General features: G+C 42.1%; 1 protein-coding gene across 1 annotated transcript; it reads right to left on the bottom strand.

Moving 5' to 3' along the window:
* Positions 1-1,430: 1,430 nt before the first annotated feature.
* On the bottom strand, positions 1,431-2,472 carry LOC148316166 (BLOC-1-related complex subunit 8-like). The gene is made up of 4 exons (XM_088287036.1): positions 2,444-2,472; positions 1,844-1,948; positions 1,639-1,746; positions 1,431-1,506 (listed from the first exon to the last, which is right to left on the bottom strand). Exons 1-4 carry the CDS (start codon positions 2,470-2,472, stop codon positions 1,431-1,433), a joined length of 318 nt encoding a protein of 105 aa, XP_088143162.1.
* Positions 2,473-19,035: the final 16,563 nt, after the last annotated feature.

Genomic DNA, 19,035 nt, shown 5'->3' on the forward strand with positions numbered 1-19,035 from the left:
TAAATAGCTGTCACGTTTTACTATGGCAGCCACATTGCAGAATTGCATATTGCAACAACCACTAAAATAAGGTACAGCTTCATGATCTATATCAAGTACAAACGTTAATAAAAAAATATCTACAATGTAAATTTATATATATATATATATATATCCTATACCAGCTGTCTTCGGGCAGTAGACGCGGTTAGTGACAGACAGAACAAATGAATTATTTTGTATTCGATGGTAGCAATTGATATGTGTGTCCAATTTTTGTGACAATTTTGTTTGGTGGTGTGCCGAGAGATTTCTCTTTTTTAAAATAGGTGCCTTATCGAAATGAAGGTTGGGAATCACTGGCCTTCACTAAACATACTTTACAAATACATATCCAATTATTGTTTTAAGTTTTTATTGGACACCCCATGTAAATATTCATAGAAATTTACATTGGAAACGTTTGGTTTAGCTGTTATAAAAGTTTGTTTTTTTAGTGCTGAAAATGCATTTTCAGCTCGCACTGTACACATTTGCTATGTGAGGCATTATCTCATAAGGGAAATACTGGACAATCAAATTAATGACTTCCCAGGCTTCAGGATGCCTTTTTACACTCTATAAATGTGGAAATTTACATTGGAAACGTTTGGTTTAGCTGTTAATGAAGTTTCGTTTTTTTAGTGCTGAAAATTCATTGTCTGCTGGCGCTGTACACTTTTTCTAAGTGTTGCAATATCTCATGAAGGAAATACTGGACAATCAAATTAATGACTTTCCAGGCTTCATGATGCCTTTCTACACTATATAAAGGTGGGAATTTACATTGGAAAAAAAAATATTTTCCTGTTGCACTTCAAGCGTGATACTTTGAAATGGTTGAGAATATTTCACAGGAGATAAGTATCGTGTCAGTTGAGGAGGCAGCCCTGGTGATGTGGGGCTGGTTTGGATTGTTGGACAACAAACCATTAAGCAGCCTTTGAGCCAACAGCGAAGCAGAGAAATAAAAGTGACAGCCGTTTGGGATGCGCCCTCTGCATTGAGGTCTCACATAAACCCTCTGAAGCATTTCCTGAATAAAACAAACAATTACTGTGATTAAATGATCATCGTGGTTTAAAAAAAAAAATGCAAATAAATAAATAAAACACTCGTAAACACAGTCCCATCACAAAAATGTGGACTCGTCAGACCACAGCACGCGTTCCTACTTTGTGTCAGTCCATCAACAGATGAGCTCGGGCCCAGAGTAGCCGTTTATGATCTACTATCCACAAATGGTCTTAAAAAGTTAATCAATAAGTCATAAATGTGATTTCCTTTACACCTTCAAACACCCATGAGAAGGCTTTACACCCCTTACGGATAGAATAGACAATCTAAGTAATTAAACTTAAAAAAAAAAAATTACCTTGAAAATGCAAGCACTGACCTTGGACATTGCTGTGTCACGAGGAGGACGAGGTGGATGAAGCATGTGAAGCAGAAACAAGGGGACTGGGAGAAGGGTTGGCATTATGCAAACTTAATGCAGGTGGATGGGGGAAACAAACAACAACAAAAAAAAACTCAGGAAAATGTGATACCAAAAAAAAAAAAGATTGGATGGATAATTTAAAAAATAATTTAACAAAAACATCCCCGCTGCTTTCTTACCTGCGTCCTTGAGAGTGGCTTATCTGCTCCTTCATGCTGATGGCTTGTCGTAGGAGGCTGTCAATGTTTTTGAAGTACACGCTGCTGTTGGCCATGCTTCTCACAGCACTGCAGAAACAACAACAACAGATCAGTGGAGGGGTTTCATGAAGCATTGAGGCGACCCAGGAAGATGCAGAAATGTCTAGCCGTCATAATGACAAACCTGCATGCATATTCGACTGAGTAGATGGCTCCTTGACTCTGCTCCTCCCAGCTTTGCATGTCTGTCTTTGGGATACGAACTAGTTCATCTGACAACCTACTGATTCTTGAGAAGTCATGTGAAAATGTTGCCAACAACAAACTCTTGACCTCAGTTCATGTTTTGACGTATCGAAAAACAGGATCCTGATAAAATTCAGTATTTAGACAAATGGATAGCTGAACATGGCTTTAATGGTCAGTTAAATACACAAAAAATAGCCGCATTGCAGGGATCAATCATAGGAAAGACGAAAAAAGACCCCAAAAAGATGAAGAAAAATGGCGAGCTATGAGCTCCTTCCGCATCTCCCAGTGAGCCATGTGGACTCTCGAGATTGATGATTTGGAGGCAATTTTGCATCTCACACCAGCGCAGACACTGGAAAGACATTTTTTTCAAAAAGAAAAATGCTGACAATAACTTCCACTTCCTGCGCCTCGGCTTTGGCATCCGATTAAAAAAAACATTAAAAATGTTTATTCATTAAATTATTGTCAAATTCGGCGTTTAAATCATAAAGTATTATGAGGCTACTGAGAGTCGAGTGCATCATCTAACCCAAGCGGTGCAGTGGCGATTACCTGCATTGTGCGATCCAGCTGGATTAGAGCTCTTCTGAGATGAAATTGTAAACATGGCACAAGAGCAGTACATACGGTACAGTAAAGATGGCAGAGCGGTCCAATAGACACTGCTCCTAAAACGGTGGACTAAACAAAGCCCAACCACAAATGAATTATCGTAAGACACTAGACACCAGAACAGAGCACAAATGTTTTACTGTTCCATTTTAATATTAAAAGTTACTGAGCTTTTTTTACACCTGTGTGATGATTAATAAAACAAAAACAATAAATACACACAAAAGGACTTTACTCGCGCTGTACACATTTGCTATGTGAGGCATTAACAGAAGAAAAAATAAAATGGAATAGATTTAAACACGTGTGGGTTTCACATATTAGGTCTGGAGCGTCTGTCTTCGCCTTTTTGGTGTTTGACTTAAAATGAGAACACTTTTTAGGGCATCAATTATTTTTAAATTACAGATTGGCATCTGGTAATGCTCTCTTGACTGGGTTTGCATCCCGCGGGACTTCAGTCATGTGATCGCCAACAGCGCTAACGGGAGGCTAGCTTGCTGATGTTCATGGAGTCGTGGCTAGCAGAGCTAACCCTGGACGCCGTCGTGGAATTGACGATTCGGGGCGCGTTCCCAAAAGCAAAGCCCTGCTATTGGTCAACCCGCTACTTCCTCCTTGTGGATGGAGACCAGGTCGCCGTCCTCCAGACGAGCCCCCAAGCCAACTATGCATCCTGAAGCCTGGGAAGTCATTAATTTGATTGTCCAGTATTTCCCTTATGAGATAATGCCTCTCATAGCAAATGTTCATGCATTTACATTTTCGGCCCTAGTTAAAAAAAAAATAAAAATAAATAAATAAATCATGACATAGGCCAAATCATTCCAAGATGTCTTTTTATGTGAGCATAAACCAGCTCGCGCTGTACACATTTGCTATGAGAGGCATTATCTCATAAGGGAAATATTGGACAATCAAATTAATGGCTGCGCCATCTTCATGCTGAACTCTCGCACACAACTACCCTTACCTTTCGTCAGGCTGTCGACTGCTGCATTGCCCTCTTATTGGCTTTAAGTACACAACCTGTAACTGAATTATCTGTCAGAACAGAACCTATGTGTCCACAGCAGGTGATTTGGCATGTGGATTCTTCAGATTTTTAGAAAATAGGTAAAATTGTGATCAAAAGTTTAAAATGTATAAAATTCTGGTATAGTTTGCAATAGTATATCTATTAAATCATTTCAAAACTTCTTAACAAGGATGGAGAACATTGGCTGTGACCGAATTGGTTGAGGTTTACATTACCAGGACCATTGAGCAGCCTCCTCGGGATCTACAAATTTAGGAATGAAGATATGCATCCCATGTTACAATCCTGTTATGGCCCGAGGTTTTGAAGTTGCAGTTACATATTGGGCTGGGCGATATGGCTGATGGGATGCCATTTTCAATAGATTGCACATAAAAAAAGTTTGGGCCTTTTAAACATTATATATAGAGTTTAAAAATGCAGATATTGAATATGGGCTTAGAGTTGGGGTTTTTTGACAATACACTACAAATGAGCTCTAGATCTTTTATCTCTTCCTTGTAAATGGGATCATGAGAAAATCACACACACCTGGCCATGGAATAAATGAGCAGGTCTATTACTTGTAAAATTGGTTCAGTTATAATTCCTACAACGTCCATCTGGATGTAATTAAACTCAAATCAAAGCCGAAAGTATGCAGTTCAGTTGTCATGTTGCTTTCATTTTAAATCCATTGTGGTAGTTTACAGCCCAAAAATATCAGATATATGTTGCTGTCCCTATTTAAGGCCCTTATTTATGAGTGTATATCAATGAAACTAAGTTAACTTCGCAATTGAAAGATTCTAAAACTCATCCTGTGTGCCATAGCTTTCCCTCTACATGGACAAGTTTGAGGAGTTTCAGAGCACTCTTGCTAAAAGCAACGACGTTTTCACCACTTTCAGACAAGCAATGGACAAGGTAAGGGATCCAAACACATTCACATGTGTGAACAATTTGGTTCCAAGCGGCCAATCCTTGCATCCCGGAGACGTACAGCACTCATAATAATAATTTTAAATGATAATGAACAAAAGAATTACAACAAAATATATGTCTTTGAAATTCAAGTCATTAAGAGGGCGGCGGGGAAAAAAAAAAAGTCAACAGTTTGAAAGTCCGACTTTTGCCCTTTTTTGCATGTTTACAGGGGTCATTCGTCACAAAATTCGGCAGAGAGTAAGATCATTGTCTTGAGTCTTTTTTGACTAATTTTCAGTCGGATTCGTCAAAAGTGCCGGATCAAACACTCATTGTGGATTTTGCCATTTGGCTCTTTGTTGGACCAACAGGTACTGTTGACTTTGTTTGTAGCGGCTGTCACAATACGAAAGTCTTTCGCCTTCTTCAGTGTCACATGAGAAACGTTCCCAAAGCAAATTCAAAAGCGTTTATCACTTTTTGCATGCATGTAAAGTGACGGGGTTGACCGCTGCGAGGTCCCTATTGTTTTTCTAGAAATTGTTACAAAAAATTCATGCAATTTGTAATTAGACACTTTGTCATACAAAAAGTCACTCTTATAAAAGTTGGGTTTTTTAATGCTGAAAAAAAAGCTTTTTTTAGACAAAGTGTTATTTGTTTGAGATGCAATGTTGTTTGGTTGTAAGAGTGTTTCACCTCGCTTTTTGTAAATTTTATGGAGTACAGTGAGCCCTCGGTTATCGCGGTTAACGGCGCCAGATGGCTGGACACCAATTCAGGGTGTACCTCGGTGGAAAGCGACTGCGCTAAGGCAGAGGTGAAGGAGGTGCTGCAGGCTCAGGTTTCAGCTAAATTCAATAGTACATATATGCTTTTCCTCGGTTTGTAATCATTGGTTGGAGCCTTGCGAGGGGCCTGAATATCCTCAAATGTGAAAGATTTCCACGACGGCGGCGAGGTCCCTATTGTTTTTGTAGAAATTATTATTAGGGCCCTTCCAATGTACATTTCCACCTTTATATAGTGTAGAAAGGCATCCTGAAGCCTGGAAAGTCATTCATTTGATTGTCCAGTATTTCCTTCATGAGATATTGCAACACTTAGAAAAAGTGTACAGCGCCAGCAGACAATGAATTTTCAGCACCCCTGTCATATAGTATTTCGGAAACAAAAAATTTTAGGATGTCACGAGAGCTCACTTGAGCACGTTTCTTATTTCAATCCAACTGGTCGTTAATTAAGTTGTAGCAATGGTAGTAGAAGTTGTTGTTGTTGTAGTCGTCACGAGGCTATTTTTTTTTTGCCTGCAAATCCGGACAGAGGACCCCGCCCACTTTTTTTCCACCTGCTCATGGCGAAGTTTGGTTGATTATCACACATTACAAATGAATAGAATCCAGGTTAAAATGCAAGTGCTTTATAAAGAAAAAGTGGGAGGTGTTGCGAATATTTTGACGATGAGAGGAACAAAATATCCAAAGCTATGCATATATATCGACATTGTCTTAGATGACGTCAGAATTGAACGTTATCTTATCGGAGTAAGGGGGGTTTTAAAAAAAATATTGCTCTGCCCAATATCACTGGAGAGTATGAACTAAATTTGTTTTTGTATTTTTCTCAATTGTATTTTAAAAGAAATTGGCAGTCATATTTTGCAATTATGTGCGTGTGTGTGTGTGTGTGTGTGTGTCATCAAATTCGATTAATTAAACAATATAAATTGTGACTGCAAGTATTTCTTAAGTTTTTTGTGGTGTTTTCTCTTTATAGGTTATTAATTGATTGTTTAATTGTCATTGTTGTTGTTATTATTTTATTATATAGTTATTTTTTAATAAACGACCCATGCATACATTGAGTCATGACCATCCGAATTGATATAGGATCTGTGTTTATTTCAAAACATGCATGTGCACAGATATGTGCAATGTGGATTGTTGAAAGGTCACTGTTAAGGAAAAAAATCTGTGAGAGGTTTATTCTTTGACATATTAAATATAGAGTAAAACAATCCCATGTACAGTCCCGCTGTAATGTTCATGGCAGAAGTTTAAATTGGGAAAATTAACATCAATTGTTCAGGAAGTGAATTTCTGTAAATCAGCTTTGTGAATATGGTAGCTGTAATTTATTTTTCATTTATTTTATTTAAATGCCGTGTGTTCTCATATTTGGAGTTGATTTCATGTAACCCAAATGTTTTGAATAAGTCATATTTCCTCAGCCCTTACTTTCTATTGATCTGTCTATAAGTATAACAATAACAAATATAACAGTTCACTTAGAAAAAGAATTGAAAGATTAGGAGCACATTGAGAGAAACATGATCAAAACATTACATCACGTGTACCTGTTTGCCCTCCAACTCAATGACTTCACTAAACACTTGCATAGCCACCAACTCCTCCAAGTCACTATACAGTCGGCTCTGGGTCACCATAACCTTGTCTCTGCGGCGACTTGATGGAGGCCCTTGCCTCGTTGTAGGAGGGGACAGCCGTCTTTACCTCCCGGATCTTCGTGTGTGGTGTATGTGTGTGCATGTGTGGGGGCAGGCTGTGGAAACTTCAATCATCTCGTTAATTAGTGCATGATTGTGGAACTGTGTTCATCGGCGAGCAAAACAAAATTGCAAATAAGTAGGACGTGCTGCGCACCAATCGGCGGCGAGTCAAATCGAGTCGCGAATTGGCCGAATCCCAATTTTCCCTTTCACTTTTGACTCCAAAACTAAACGTAATTTGAGAGTATTGAGCACGCTCGAAAACTGAGCTAACCGGCCATTTGAGTGAAGTGATCGGTTTACCTCAAACTAAAGGTTATTCGAGAGTACTCATAGAAAATTCTATTCAATGACTTATTTTGGCCCGTACGGGGATCGAACCCACGACCTTGGCGTTTTTCTAGAGCTTCGTGCTAAATACTCTCAAATTATGTTTAGTTGTAGGTAAACCGATCTTGTAGTCAATTTGGCCGGTTAGCTCAGTTGGTTCGAGCGTGGTGCTAATAACGCCAAATCAGCTCGCGCGAGCAAGATGGAGTGGATTTTCATTTAAAGTCTGTTGACCACCGGCGGCATCTTTCTCATCATTGCCTCTCGCAGGCAAGGGGCCAGAGACAATTACTCGACTCAGACTCATCTTTCTGGCGAGATCACAAGTCCTTGCTATGTTTTTTCTTTGTGTTTTTATTTTTATTTTCATTCCAAAATACATCTGTAAGTGTTTTATTTGGCAAAATTCGGCAGAGAGTAAGATCATTGTCTTGAGTCTTTTCTGACTAATTTTCAGTGCTTTGTTGTACAGGGCAGAAATGTGAAGTGCGGTGCCTCTCATAGCAAATGTGTACAGCGCGAGCTGAAAATGCATGTCACAAAAATGCAAGCGAACTTTTACATCAAAAATGATATTTGCAGTTACAAAATGCGCGTTATGCAATTTTGTCTTGACCGTTAAACTGCCGTTTCATCATCTTCCAAAATTGTAAAAGTCATGAGTAATGCATTCAACTTTTTTGTCATTCAATACGATATGGAATGGTAAAGATTGATGGTGAATCATCGAGGGTCGTTTTGGAGAAACGCTGGCGCTTTGTGGACCCGCCGGTGACGGCTAGTCGGGATGCTGGAGCTCTGGAAGCTCGCGCTGTACACATTTGCTATGAGAGATATTAAATTACTCATGAAACATTTGCCCACGTTTCCAATGTAAATTTCCACCTTTATATAGTTCAAATTAATGACTGCCCTCAACCAGAGCTGCTTTTTTGTAAACTTCAGCAAGCCGAGGATCAAAGAGACAGTGACAGTGAAAAAGGAAGTCAGGGTGAGAGAGCTGTGTACATTTGTTATGTGTTTGTAAAATGCTTCAAAGTTTTCACTTACTGCTTCTAAAGTTAGAGGCAGCACAACTTTACCGTCTTAAATAAAGCTAGAAGAGCATTACCAGCTGCCAGGATGGCAGAGCGGTCTAAGGCGTTGCGTTCAGGTCGCAGTCTCCCCAGGAGGCGTGGGTTCGAATCCCGCCTCAGACAGAACCCATTGAAAGTACCAAGTAAGAACAAAGCAAACACAGTCAAGAGAGCATTACCAGTAGCCAGGATTGCAGAGCGGTCTAAGGCGTTGCGTTCAGGTCGCAGTCACCCCAGCAGGCGTGGGTTCGTATATTTTTTAGACCCGCGAAGCTGCAACTGCACCGGTACTTGATAAGGCCGTAAAATTGGCTCTTTGCCGCCGGACTGGACGCATGCGCGAGCTAGCGATGATTTGCGACGCCTCAAGCACTGCCAGAACAACAGCACGGGATAGATGAACTGCGCTGATGATGGTGCTGTTTCGCTATGTTACCAATTTGAACCGGAGCGCATGCTCGCGTCACAGTAAGCCGAAGAGGATTTTTGTATTTATTTAATTACTCCGACTTTTACCTGCTGGTACGCCGTCCGGTGTGCACCAGATTTCATCGATAGCCACTTGGCGGCGCTGTGTGTATAACAAAATAATAACATTAAGATGTCTTCAGGTCGGGACGTTTTATTTACAGGTGAAGGTTTGGATTTTTAGGAAATAAATAAAGATTGTTTATCTTTGACTTCAACAAACTGAAAACATCTGGTGGGCGCGCAACGTAGGAATCACCTCTGTGCTAGACCAACACAAAGTAGCACACAATGGTGAAATGGAAGGAAAGGACCAAGAAAAGCTCAAGTTGAAACGCTCAGCTGGTGCTGAGTGGATCGAGCCAACAATGTCAAAAGATCTCTGTTGCATTTTTTTTGCCATGTATGATGTGTGTTCAAAATCTTTGCTCAGATATAGACCCAGAATGGGGCAGAACGATAAAGATGGGCAAAAGGATTTCCACTAACTTTTGCACTTTTACAATAGAATTTGCTTTCTCTGTTACATCTAAAAATGTTCAGAATGTGCTAGAATGTTTGAATGGGGTATAATGGAAACATCAAGGCAAGTCACGCCCCCCGCTGTCCGTTAACTCCGCCAAGATGAATTAATGACTGCCCAGGCTTCAGGATGTCTTTTTCCACAGTTGTTGAATCTTTGAAGGATAACGACGTACCTACATTTGTCGCAAACTTTTTCAATGCAATTGCTTGACTTCAACGAAGCACAATGTGCCAGTTTGTTTCCAATTTATTCACACCTTATACAAAACAAACATCAGCTCATCTCGCCTCGGAATAACCGCTCAAGAAGCACCAGATCATCCACGCCACACACATTTGCACGGGGAAAGATGTTGGCGGCGAGGGGGACTTTTGAATAATCCCCATGCTGTTTTTGTGGCGAGGCTAACCTATTTTCACAGTCTACCCCAGTGATGCCCAACCACCGTGCTTCAGTAACAGCTGGGACAGGCTCCAGCACGCCCGCGACCCTCGTGAAGAGAAGTGACTCGGATAATGAATGGATTAATGGATGGATGGATGGTAAACGTTTCCAATGTAAATTTCCACCCTTATATAGTGTAAAAAGACATCCTGAAAAGCGGCCCCTAAGTTTAACCGAATGGAAGCTCCGGGGGACCGGGATGACAAGTACAGGTGGAGACAACACTTAGGTGACCAGGGGTGGGCCGTTTAGGTGACCAGGGGTAAGGGGTTTACATTTAACATTCTGCACAATGAGTGGGACGTTGGTGGGAAGCAGGCGATAGTGAATGGCTTCTATCTTGATGCTGTCTTGATAACTCAGTTATTCCAACTATAAATGTTGACTCACTGTAGTTTTACCATTCATGTCTTGTCCCATTCCCGATGGGAAACGGAGCTGCAGACGCTCGGTCTGCCATCGTGAAGTAAGAACGGGCGGGCGTGTGTCACACTTGGGCGGGAACCCATTTGTTCCTCGTTCTCGACCCAGTTTAGTCATGTTTTAGTTTGCCAGTCGCAGAAGGACCCTCTGCTGGTGGAGAAGATCATGAGCGACCTGGACTCCAACAAAGACAACGAGGTGGACTTCAACGAGTTTGTGGTGCTGGTGGCGGCCCTTACCGTCGCCTGCAACGACTTTTTCCAGGAGCGGATATCTATATATATATATATATATATATATATATTTATTATATATATTGTATTTTTTTTTTAAGCATTTTTGAAGAATCAGAATGAAGGCAAAGGTTTGTAATATACGACAAATGCAGTTGCACACTGAACAGAAGCAGCCAGATATGAAAAGAGGCTTTCGTGAAGGAAATACTGGACAATCAAATTAATGACTTTCCAGGCTTCAGGATGCCTTTCTACACTATATAAAGGTGGAAATTTACATTGGAAACGTTTGGTTTAGCTGTTATTCAATTAATAACAAATATAGAAACATTTTATCAATATTGAACTAATTGAGAAGAGTCCTGATCTTGAAATAAATATTGAATTATAAAAAATACTAAAAAATTAATTTAATAACCCGACCCTGGATGAGCGGCAGAAAATGAAAGTCATTAATTTGATTGTCCAGTATTTCCTTCATGAGATATTGCAACACTTAGAAAAAGTGTACAGCGCCAGCAGACAATGAATTTTCAGCACTAAAAAAACGAAACTTCATTAACAGCTAAACCAAACGTTTCCAATGTAAATTTCCACATTTATAGAGTGTAAAAAGGCATCCTGAAGCCTGGGAAGTCATTAATTTGATTGTCCAGTATTTCCCTTATGAGATAATGCCTCACATAGCAAATGTGTACAGTGCGAGCTGAAAATGTAACATTGATATAAAGATAAAAAGTCAGCACGATGCGGCAGGTACAGCTTGAGCAAGGCGCAGTAAATGTGGCACCGAGAGAGGAGAAAGAACAGCAGTACTGTAGAAAAACAAAAGCCACCATCTTATTTCATGGCTGTATTTGCCTGCATTATGAACCTAAAATGCCGGATAAGACTTGTCGAAACAGCGTAGGTCCGCCTGAATATCCTCAAATGTGAAAAATTTCGAGAAGATGGATCATCTGAATCATTTTGCAGGAACTTTTGTTGCCACGGAGAATAATCAGACTCTGCGGCACCGTAATAGCCACGCCCTTCGAAGGAAAGTCACAAAAATAGGGATAGAGTAAGATCAATGTCTTGAGTCTTTTCTAGCCAATTTTCAATCAGATTCGTTAAAAGGGCACCGTGCAGTACGTCAAAATGTAAAAAATGATATTGATTGGCGCAAGGTGTATAACTGAATATAAACATATAGATGTCTTCAGGTACAGACTCTTTATGTACATGTGAAGTTTTGGATTTTTAGCAGCATGTGCAGGAGAGTTATTAAGCATTTTGTCCATTGCGGCGAAGGAAATCTTAAGTGAAAACTTTGAAGCCCCGCCCCTGTCATATAGTATTTCGGAAACAAAAAATTTTAGCCCCAGTGAGACTAGAGTGTTATTGCAGGCAGTAAATAAAGGTGGCTCCGGAATGCTCAGAAGGAGGAGAAAATCTCAGGTAAGACATACATGAATGGTTCATGTTGCTTAATCCAGCTAATTTGGGTTGTTAGCGACTACAAATCGTTTTCATCTGTGCAGCTTGGGTCAGCGTCAACTGGTGTGCCTTGCGAGAGCCTTGCTGAGGAAAACCAAAATTTTGGTTTTGGATGAGGCAACAGCTGCTGTGGACCTGGAGACCGACACGCTGATCCAGTCTACAATCCGCACGTCAGGCCGAAGAGGACGGCCTTCCCCCGGACGCGAGGTGGGATTCGAACCCACGCCTCCTGGGGAGACGCAGCTGGCCCAGTGACTCGCCTGAGTCAGCATCAAACACAGGAGCAACAGCGTCTGTACTGCGTCAGACCACCGCTATTGAGGCAGAAAGGTTTGATTTGTTTTTTTTTAATGTTCATATGAATGTGTGCCCCCGAATATTTTTTATACCACACGCATGCACTTCCATATACTGTACATAGTATAGCAACAGTATACCGTGTTGTTTATTCAAATTAGACAAATTGAGGCATTTTAGATCAATGCAGAAATTATACCCGAAAGCCCAAGAAGTCTCCTTTTTGTCTGGACAGTATAATGCCGACATAGATATAATTCATTTAGTAGTAACCCGTCTAACCGCTCCAGCGCCCCGTCGTGCCGCTCGGCGAAACTACAATGCCCCCGAATATTTTTTAGACCCGCGAGCATATATGAGGGCGACCTTGTTGAGTTGCACGGAGAAAAACATCCAAGAAAATAACTTGTATTAGCTTTTACCAGTTGGTGGCGCTACTACTACGATGAAAAAGCTTGAGGAAGCTGATCCTGCCCTTTCCAAAGTTCCCTGGAGCTCCGTGCCTGAGTGCGGGCTGTGAGCCGCGCCGCGTCCGCCAACAGCCTTCCTTCGGTCGTACTTTCAATGGGGCACCGCCTGCTCCAACATGTTCTGTCTCGAGAATACAAAGATAAAAAGTACACAGGCTACAGGCCCCATTGTATGAAATGGAAGTCATTCCTTTTCATTTACAATTGGGTTCGGGTTGGGCGGCCGGAAACCCCCACCGCACTGGCAGCGACCGCGGCGAGGTCCCTATTGTTTTTGTAGAAAATATTATTACTTTTATTATTATTATTATTATTATTATTATTAGGGCCCTTCGCAGCGATGTTGCCACGGAGAATAATCAGACTCTGCGGCACCGCAATAGCCACGCCCAAGCCTGTGGACAAAATGAAAACAATTATCTGCACTTGTTTCAAATTGTTTACCTCTGAACTGACAAAGTGGGGCACCTTAGGCTCAATTTGAAGATTTGCACCTGTAGACAGAAATTAGACAATTAATACGCATGCATTAAATATATACTTTATTCAGTTGATTTGATTGTGAATTTCTGTCCAAGTTTTGTCTACTTACCTTCGCAAAACACGCCTCAGAGTGAGTGCTTTATCAGCTATGTCTGCGTGCTGCGGGCCGAACCAATGAAGTCAGGATTTGCAAAGTGGGTTTGGTCATTAATTTGATTGTCCAATATTTCCCTTTTGAGATAATGCCTCTCATAGCAAATGTGTACCGACCGCGGCGAGGTCCCTATTGTTTTTGTCGAAAATATTATTACTTTTATTATGCATTGCACACCAGCAATTCATCATCATTGTTGGAGCACATCACACACAAACAGGATTCACTGCTCGGGGGTCTGATGCAACCTCTGACTGAGAATCAGCCTTGTCCGCAACCAGTACGCGACCTGAACGCAGCGCCTTAGACCAATTTTTGATTCCACTTGGCGGCACTGTGTGGACAGAAACAAATGGTCTTTTTAGTGCTGAAAATTCATTCATCCAGGTCATGGTACATCTCAAGGAAGCCTACGACTTTGGCGACAACTATTTATGACAAATAGCGGTTCCTGAAATATATATTTTAAATGGAAGCTCCGGAGGAGGAGGGCGGGCGTGTGGCTGCCGGATCTTTACGCCACTGTCCAAGTTCCTTCTGAAACTCCTAAAGAGACGGATGAAGGTGCGAACACTCAGCTGCGAGGTCCCTATTGTTTTTGTCACAGGGACATACTGAAACTATAAGTAAATAACTGTAAATCGCAGTGGTTATCCATTGCACTGCACTCTATATTATGATAGAGAATCAGATGACATATATAGAGATGCGTTCGAAGAAATTGAGGGGGATGGTTGGATATGTTGGTTCCGTTATCAGAATACATCTCTCTCACTTGTCCTCTTCTGACAAGAAATCTTCGGATTGCGTTGAGACAAGCATCTGTGTCACGTGAAGATGCAATTTCCAGATGTACGCCGTATCTCTTTACTTGTCCTCTAACCCTACTTACTTAGAATGGACCAAAATAATCAACGCCAATTCTCTTGAAAGGCGGATCGTCGAACTTCTACAACAACTTCGACCGAGTAAGATTTGGATTTCAACCCGTTTCATGCATTTCGTGGAACTTGAGCCGTCCTCAAAGTTTTATGGACCTCTATTCGGGGGCATTGTAGTTTCGCCGAGCGGCACGCCGGGCTTGACCAGAATGTTTTGGCACCCCGGTAGCGTTATTTTTTTATTCCCCAGCCATTCTTTTTGTATTTATTTAATTACTCCGACTTTTACCTGCTGGCACTAAAAATATGCATCACAACATTAAGTTGTTTGGGGAAATGCGTTCAAGGTTGAATAAAAAAATAATACGTTTTAATAATAATTTGGTTTTTTTGTTATAACATGAATTTCACTCTCTCTCTCTCTCTCTCTCCCCGTATATATATATATATATATAAATATAAATACTTGCTTGGTACTTTCAATGGGCTCTGTCTGAGGCGGGATTCGAACCCACGCCTCGACAATAAACACTCCCAATAAGATAAATGTGTCGTTAAAAACAATCAGAACGACACAGTGGATGACTGATTAGCAAAATGGCCTCACAGTGCAGAGGTCGTGGAGCCGATATATATATATATATATATATATCTTTGCCAAAGCCAAACTGTCCGCAAAAGTGTGAACAATTATCTTGGAACTACCCAAGCCCCTCGATCCACAATTTTTATATGAATATCAAAATGAGATGGCTAAATACACATTTACTTGATTTATTCCAGCCTTGCGGAGGGAGTTATCAATTTCGGATAACCTCATCATTGACAAACATATTGTATTCTAATGCTATATAGACATGGAGCAGTCCCCTTTTCGCAAGGAAGAGCATTCCGGAGTGTACCCAGCCACTTCTTTCGCGAGGGCGGATTACACTTTTTCTAAGTGTTGCAATATCTCATGAAGGAAATACTGGACAATCAAATTAATGACTTTCCAGGCTTCAGGATGCCTTTCTACACTATATAAAGGTGTTCTGGTCGCAGTCTCCCGTCCAATTTCCCATATTGCGTCTTTTGCCACAACAAACTATTGATGAACCGCCCCCTCCCAGTGAAGTCGGGAGCGGTCTAAGGCGTTGCGTTCAGGTCTCAGTCTCTGAAGAACGTATCATTGGAAGACTTTCCAAATTTATTGTTGATTAATCATGTCTTAAAGCAGTTAAGGGAGAATGACCCGCCCGTGCCCGGGGAAGGTGCTCCTCTACGGCTTAACTGCCACGCACGCTGGCCGGAGCTCTGGTTCGATCGCATTTTTGACCCCCGAAACATGCACAAAAACTCACCAAACTTGGCAGTCTCATCGGGCATGGCGAAAAATTTGATATTTTAACGTCTTTGCTTTTGTGTCTCATCGACGACATCAATGTAGTGCGCTAATTTGTTAGCTAACAGCCTATCAGAGTGATCAACTGATTCGGTTAAACTTAAGGGCCGCTTGGCACCGCCCGTCGAAAATAGACCTGCTGTGACTGCGACCTGAACGCAACGCCTTAGACCGCTCCTGAAGACATCTACCAACTTATTTTACATCGTAGTAGTAGCGCCACCAACTGGTAAAAGCAAGACTCAAGACAATGATCTTACTCTCTGCCGAGTTTGTGACGTTTCACGCCCCCCGCTGTCCGTTCACTCCGCCAAGATGCTGGTCCAGGTGGTAGAGAGGATGAAGGCTCCCTTGTCTCTGCTCATGGTTTTTATGCCTCGCTTGCAGATCTCAATGGCCTCTCTGATCCAGCGCTGGAAATTTACATTGGAAACGTTTAGTTGCCCGTGCCCGGGGAAGGTGCTCCTCTTCGGCTAAAATTCACCAAACTTGGCAGTCTCATCGGGCATGGCGAAAAATTTGTAGAAATCCGCTTCAAAATTGAGACGATAATCCCGCAGCGCAGAAGATGTGGGTCGAAAGAAGCCGATCTGTCTTTGTGGTCATTTACACTCTTTCTGTTATTTACGAAGCTGTTGGAAGGAGTGCGCTATCGAATACTGGACAATCAAATTAATGACTTTCCAGGCTTCAGGATGCCTTTCTACACTATATAAAGGTGGAAATTTTAACCGAATGGAAGCTCCGTCAAAGCCACCCCCTTTTTGTGTCGCCCGCCGCAGACGCTGACCCGCTGGATGTACACGGTGAAAGCGCTCAGAGGTTGAAGTTCTGTCTCCATGTCAAAACCTGAGGGCATGTTTGGGGTCTAAGGCGTTGCACGTAACCGAGTTCTGTTTGCTGTTTGTAACGTTTGCACCTTCAAAAATGCTTAAAAAAAATATACAATATATATAATAAATATATATATATATATATATATATATATATATATATATATATATATATAAATACGGGGAGAGAGAGAGTGCCTGGGAAGTCATTAATTTGATTGTCCAGTATTTCCTCGGCGGGGCTCGACGACCAGCCGCCGCTCCACGTAAAAGCTAATACAAGTTATTTTTTTTGATGTTTTTTCGGTGAGACTGATCAGGTCCGCGTCAGCGACCTTGCGGGACCGCCGAGGGCACGCCGGAGGGCGGTTGAGTCGGTAAAAGTTGAAATAAATGAATAAATACAAAAAGAATGAGGGGCGGAAAAAAAGCTTCTTTTGTGATTTCAGTGGTGTCAGCCCTCAACAAGGCTTGGTGCGTCAACTGTTTTGCTTGCTCCACTTGCAACACCAAACTCACCCTCAAGTAAGTAACAAACATTAACACCTGTACTGTGCTGCCACAAACTTGTGTTTAATTGTTGCTATTTACAGTGAGTTGGTCGTCCGCCAAACTGTTCACAAAATAACGGGTGGAAAAGTCTTGAATGTGTGGAATGGGGTAACGGTCATGCGTAGTCACATTGTTAAGGCGACGAAAATCACCACAAGGCCGCGAAGGCGGGCCAAGAGTTGGGTACCCGGCGACTTGGTTTTTTTGGTTCCGAGGGTGGCCAGGCCCCGCTGACACCGACGGCTGCGGGGCTGAGGGAGGGGGAGTAGCGCAGGGCGGTCGAGCCCCGGCATTGCCCCCCCTCCCGGCCCCGGCCCGCCGGCCGTGGCCCGGCCAGACTAGTGTGGTTTAGACAAGTACCCGAGACGGCGGGAACGTAACAAGCAGGAGCGCGCCCCGAAGAAGAGCGTGGGCGAAGAGGAGAGTGGACGAAGAAGAGCACGTTCCCCCGGACACGATCGGTAGCGAGGAGCTGCAGAGGAAGAGGGCGGCCTTAGGAACAGTAGCGGCAGCTGCACCGACATGAATGGCATCATAAGGGGCTCCCTCTGGGTACCCGAGCCTTCCGTCTCCCACTGCGGACGGGGCCCCCCGCCCCCGGCGCGGCCGATCACTGGCGCGGACTGTCCTCAGTGCGCGCGCAATTTGCAAGTGGCGAGGGTTCACTCTATGTATAAGACCAAGACCTACAAAAAAGTCTCTCATGCAGGTTGGAAGCTTGCTTTTTCATTCAGCAAGGTCACCAGTTCAACACTGCGGAATGGAATGGAAATTTTCAGCACTAAAAAACCAAACTTTTATAACAGCTAAACCAAACGTTTCCAATGTAAATTTCCACCTTTATATAGTGTAAAAAGACATCCTGAAGCCTGGGCAGTCAAGTTCTTGTGTGGCGTGTTAAATTAGACTTGTCAGAGAAACTCTTGCCACAAACTGAGCATGAAAAAGGTTTTTCTCCACTGTGCTTTCTTGTGTGATATGTAACGCCAACGACATAATTGACATCATCAAAGAGGGAAAAAGCAAGGCTGTATTTAAGATTTTCGAACGGTCGCTAGTTACCACTTGATGGTGTTTTGATTGGCATCTTATCTGCAGGGGCCTCCTCTCGAACCCCGTCAGACTGCCAGCACCTCTGCCCACGAGTAAGAAGGGGGGGGGGAAAAATCCAACGACAAAATTTAAAACTACGGAGCCCCTCCGGTGCCGAAGTATGAGGGAAATTTTTTTTTTTGCTAATCTGTTCCCACAGTTCAGTAAATGTGGGACTGATTAATAAACGTCTGTATAGATTACTAAACTGTGGGTACAAATTAGTAAACGGTTGGTATGTATTAGTAATGTAGGAGATTTCAACCAACGTGACCTCTTTACAACGTGTCGAATAAACCAATGTTGACCTTTCTGCTATCTTTACAGCTGTGAGAGCTGTTACTAACGCCTCCTTCCCGGAAGCAATTACTACATAAATTCTAAATATTTCACATACTATTTGCATCCCATGTGGCCCACAGTGACGACAACACGACAATGGCAAAAAGAGGAAGCGCGGGGCTGGGCCCATGTGTTCCAAGTGCTTCAATTTAGCGAGAACATTACCAGGTGCCAGGATGGCGGAGCGGTCTAAGTCGTTGCGTTCAGGTCGCAATTTTTTACAACAACTAGGCTTCACCGAATGTGGACTTCTAAAAATAACCTGGACGTGTAATGCTGCCTCCTCGCTGTAATGCCTCACAGAAAACAAATGAGGACGATTACCGTAATTTTGTCTTATTATTATTGATATTTGACTGATTCATTAAAAGCAGACAATTATGTTTTAGGTTAATTTTTTACCTGACATGTGTAACCCTCTTGTTATATTTCAACAGTCATGTTTCTGGGTCAATTCGACCCTTCCCTGGAAATGCAGCCCTGGTTGAGTATGTATTCAGGGTATGGATAGGAGACGCCAACTTGTTTTGTTTAAAGAGTATATCTATATATATATATATATATATATATATATTTATTATA

This window comes from Idiotropiscis lumnitzeri, chromosome 22 (assembly GCF_059441095.1).
Source record: "Idiotropiscis lumnitzeri isolate Australia: NSW breed Sydney's pygmy pipehorse chromosome 22, RoL_Ilum_1.0, whole genome shotgun sequence".
In the NCBI taxonomy this organism is placed as follows: Eukaryota; Metazoa; Chordata; class Actinopteri; order Syngnathiformes; family Syngnathidae; genus Idiotropiscis; species Idiotropiscis lumnitzeri.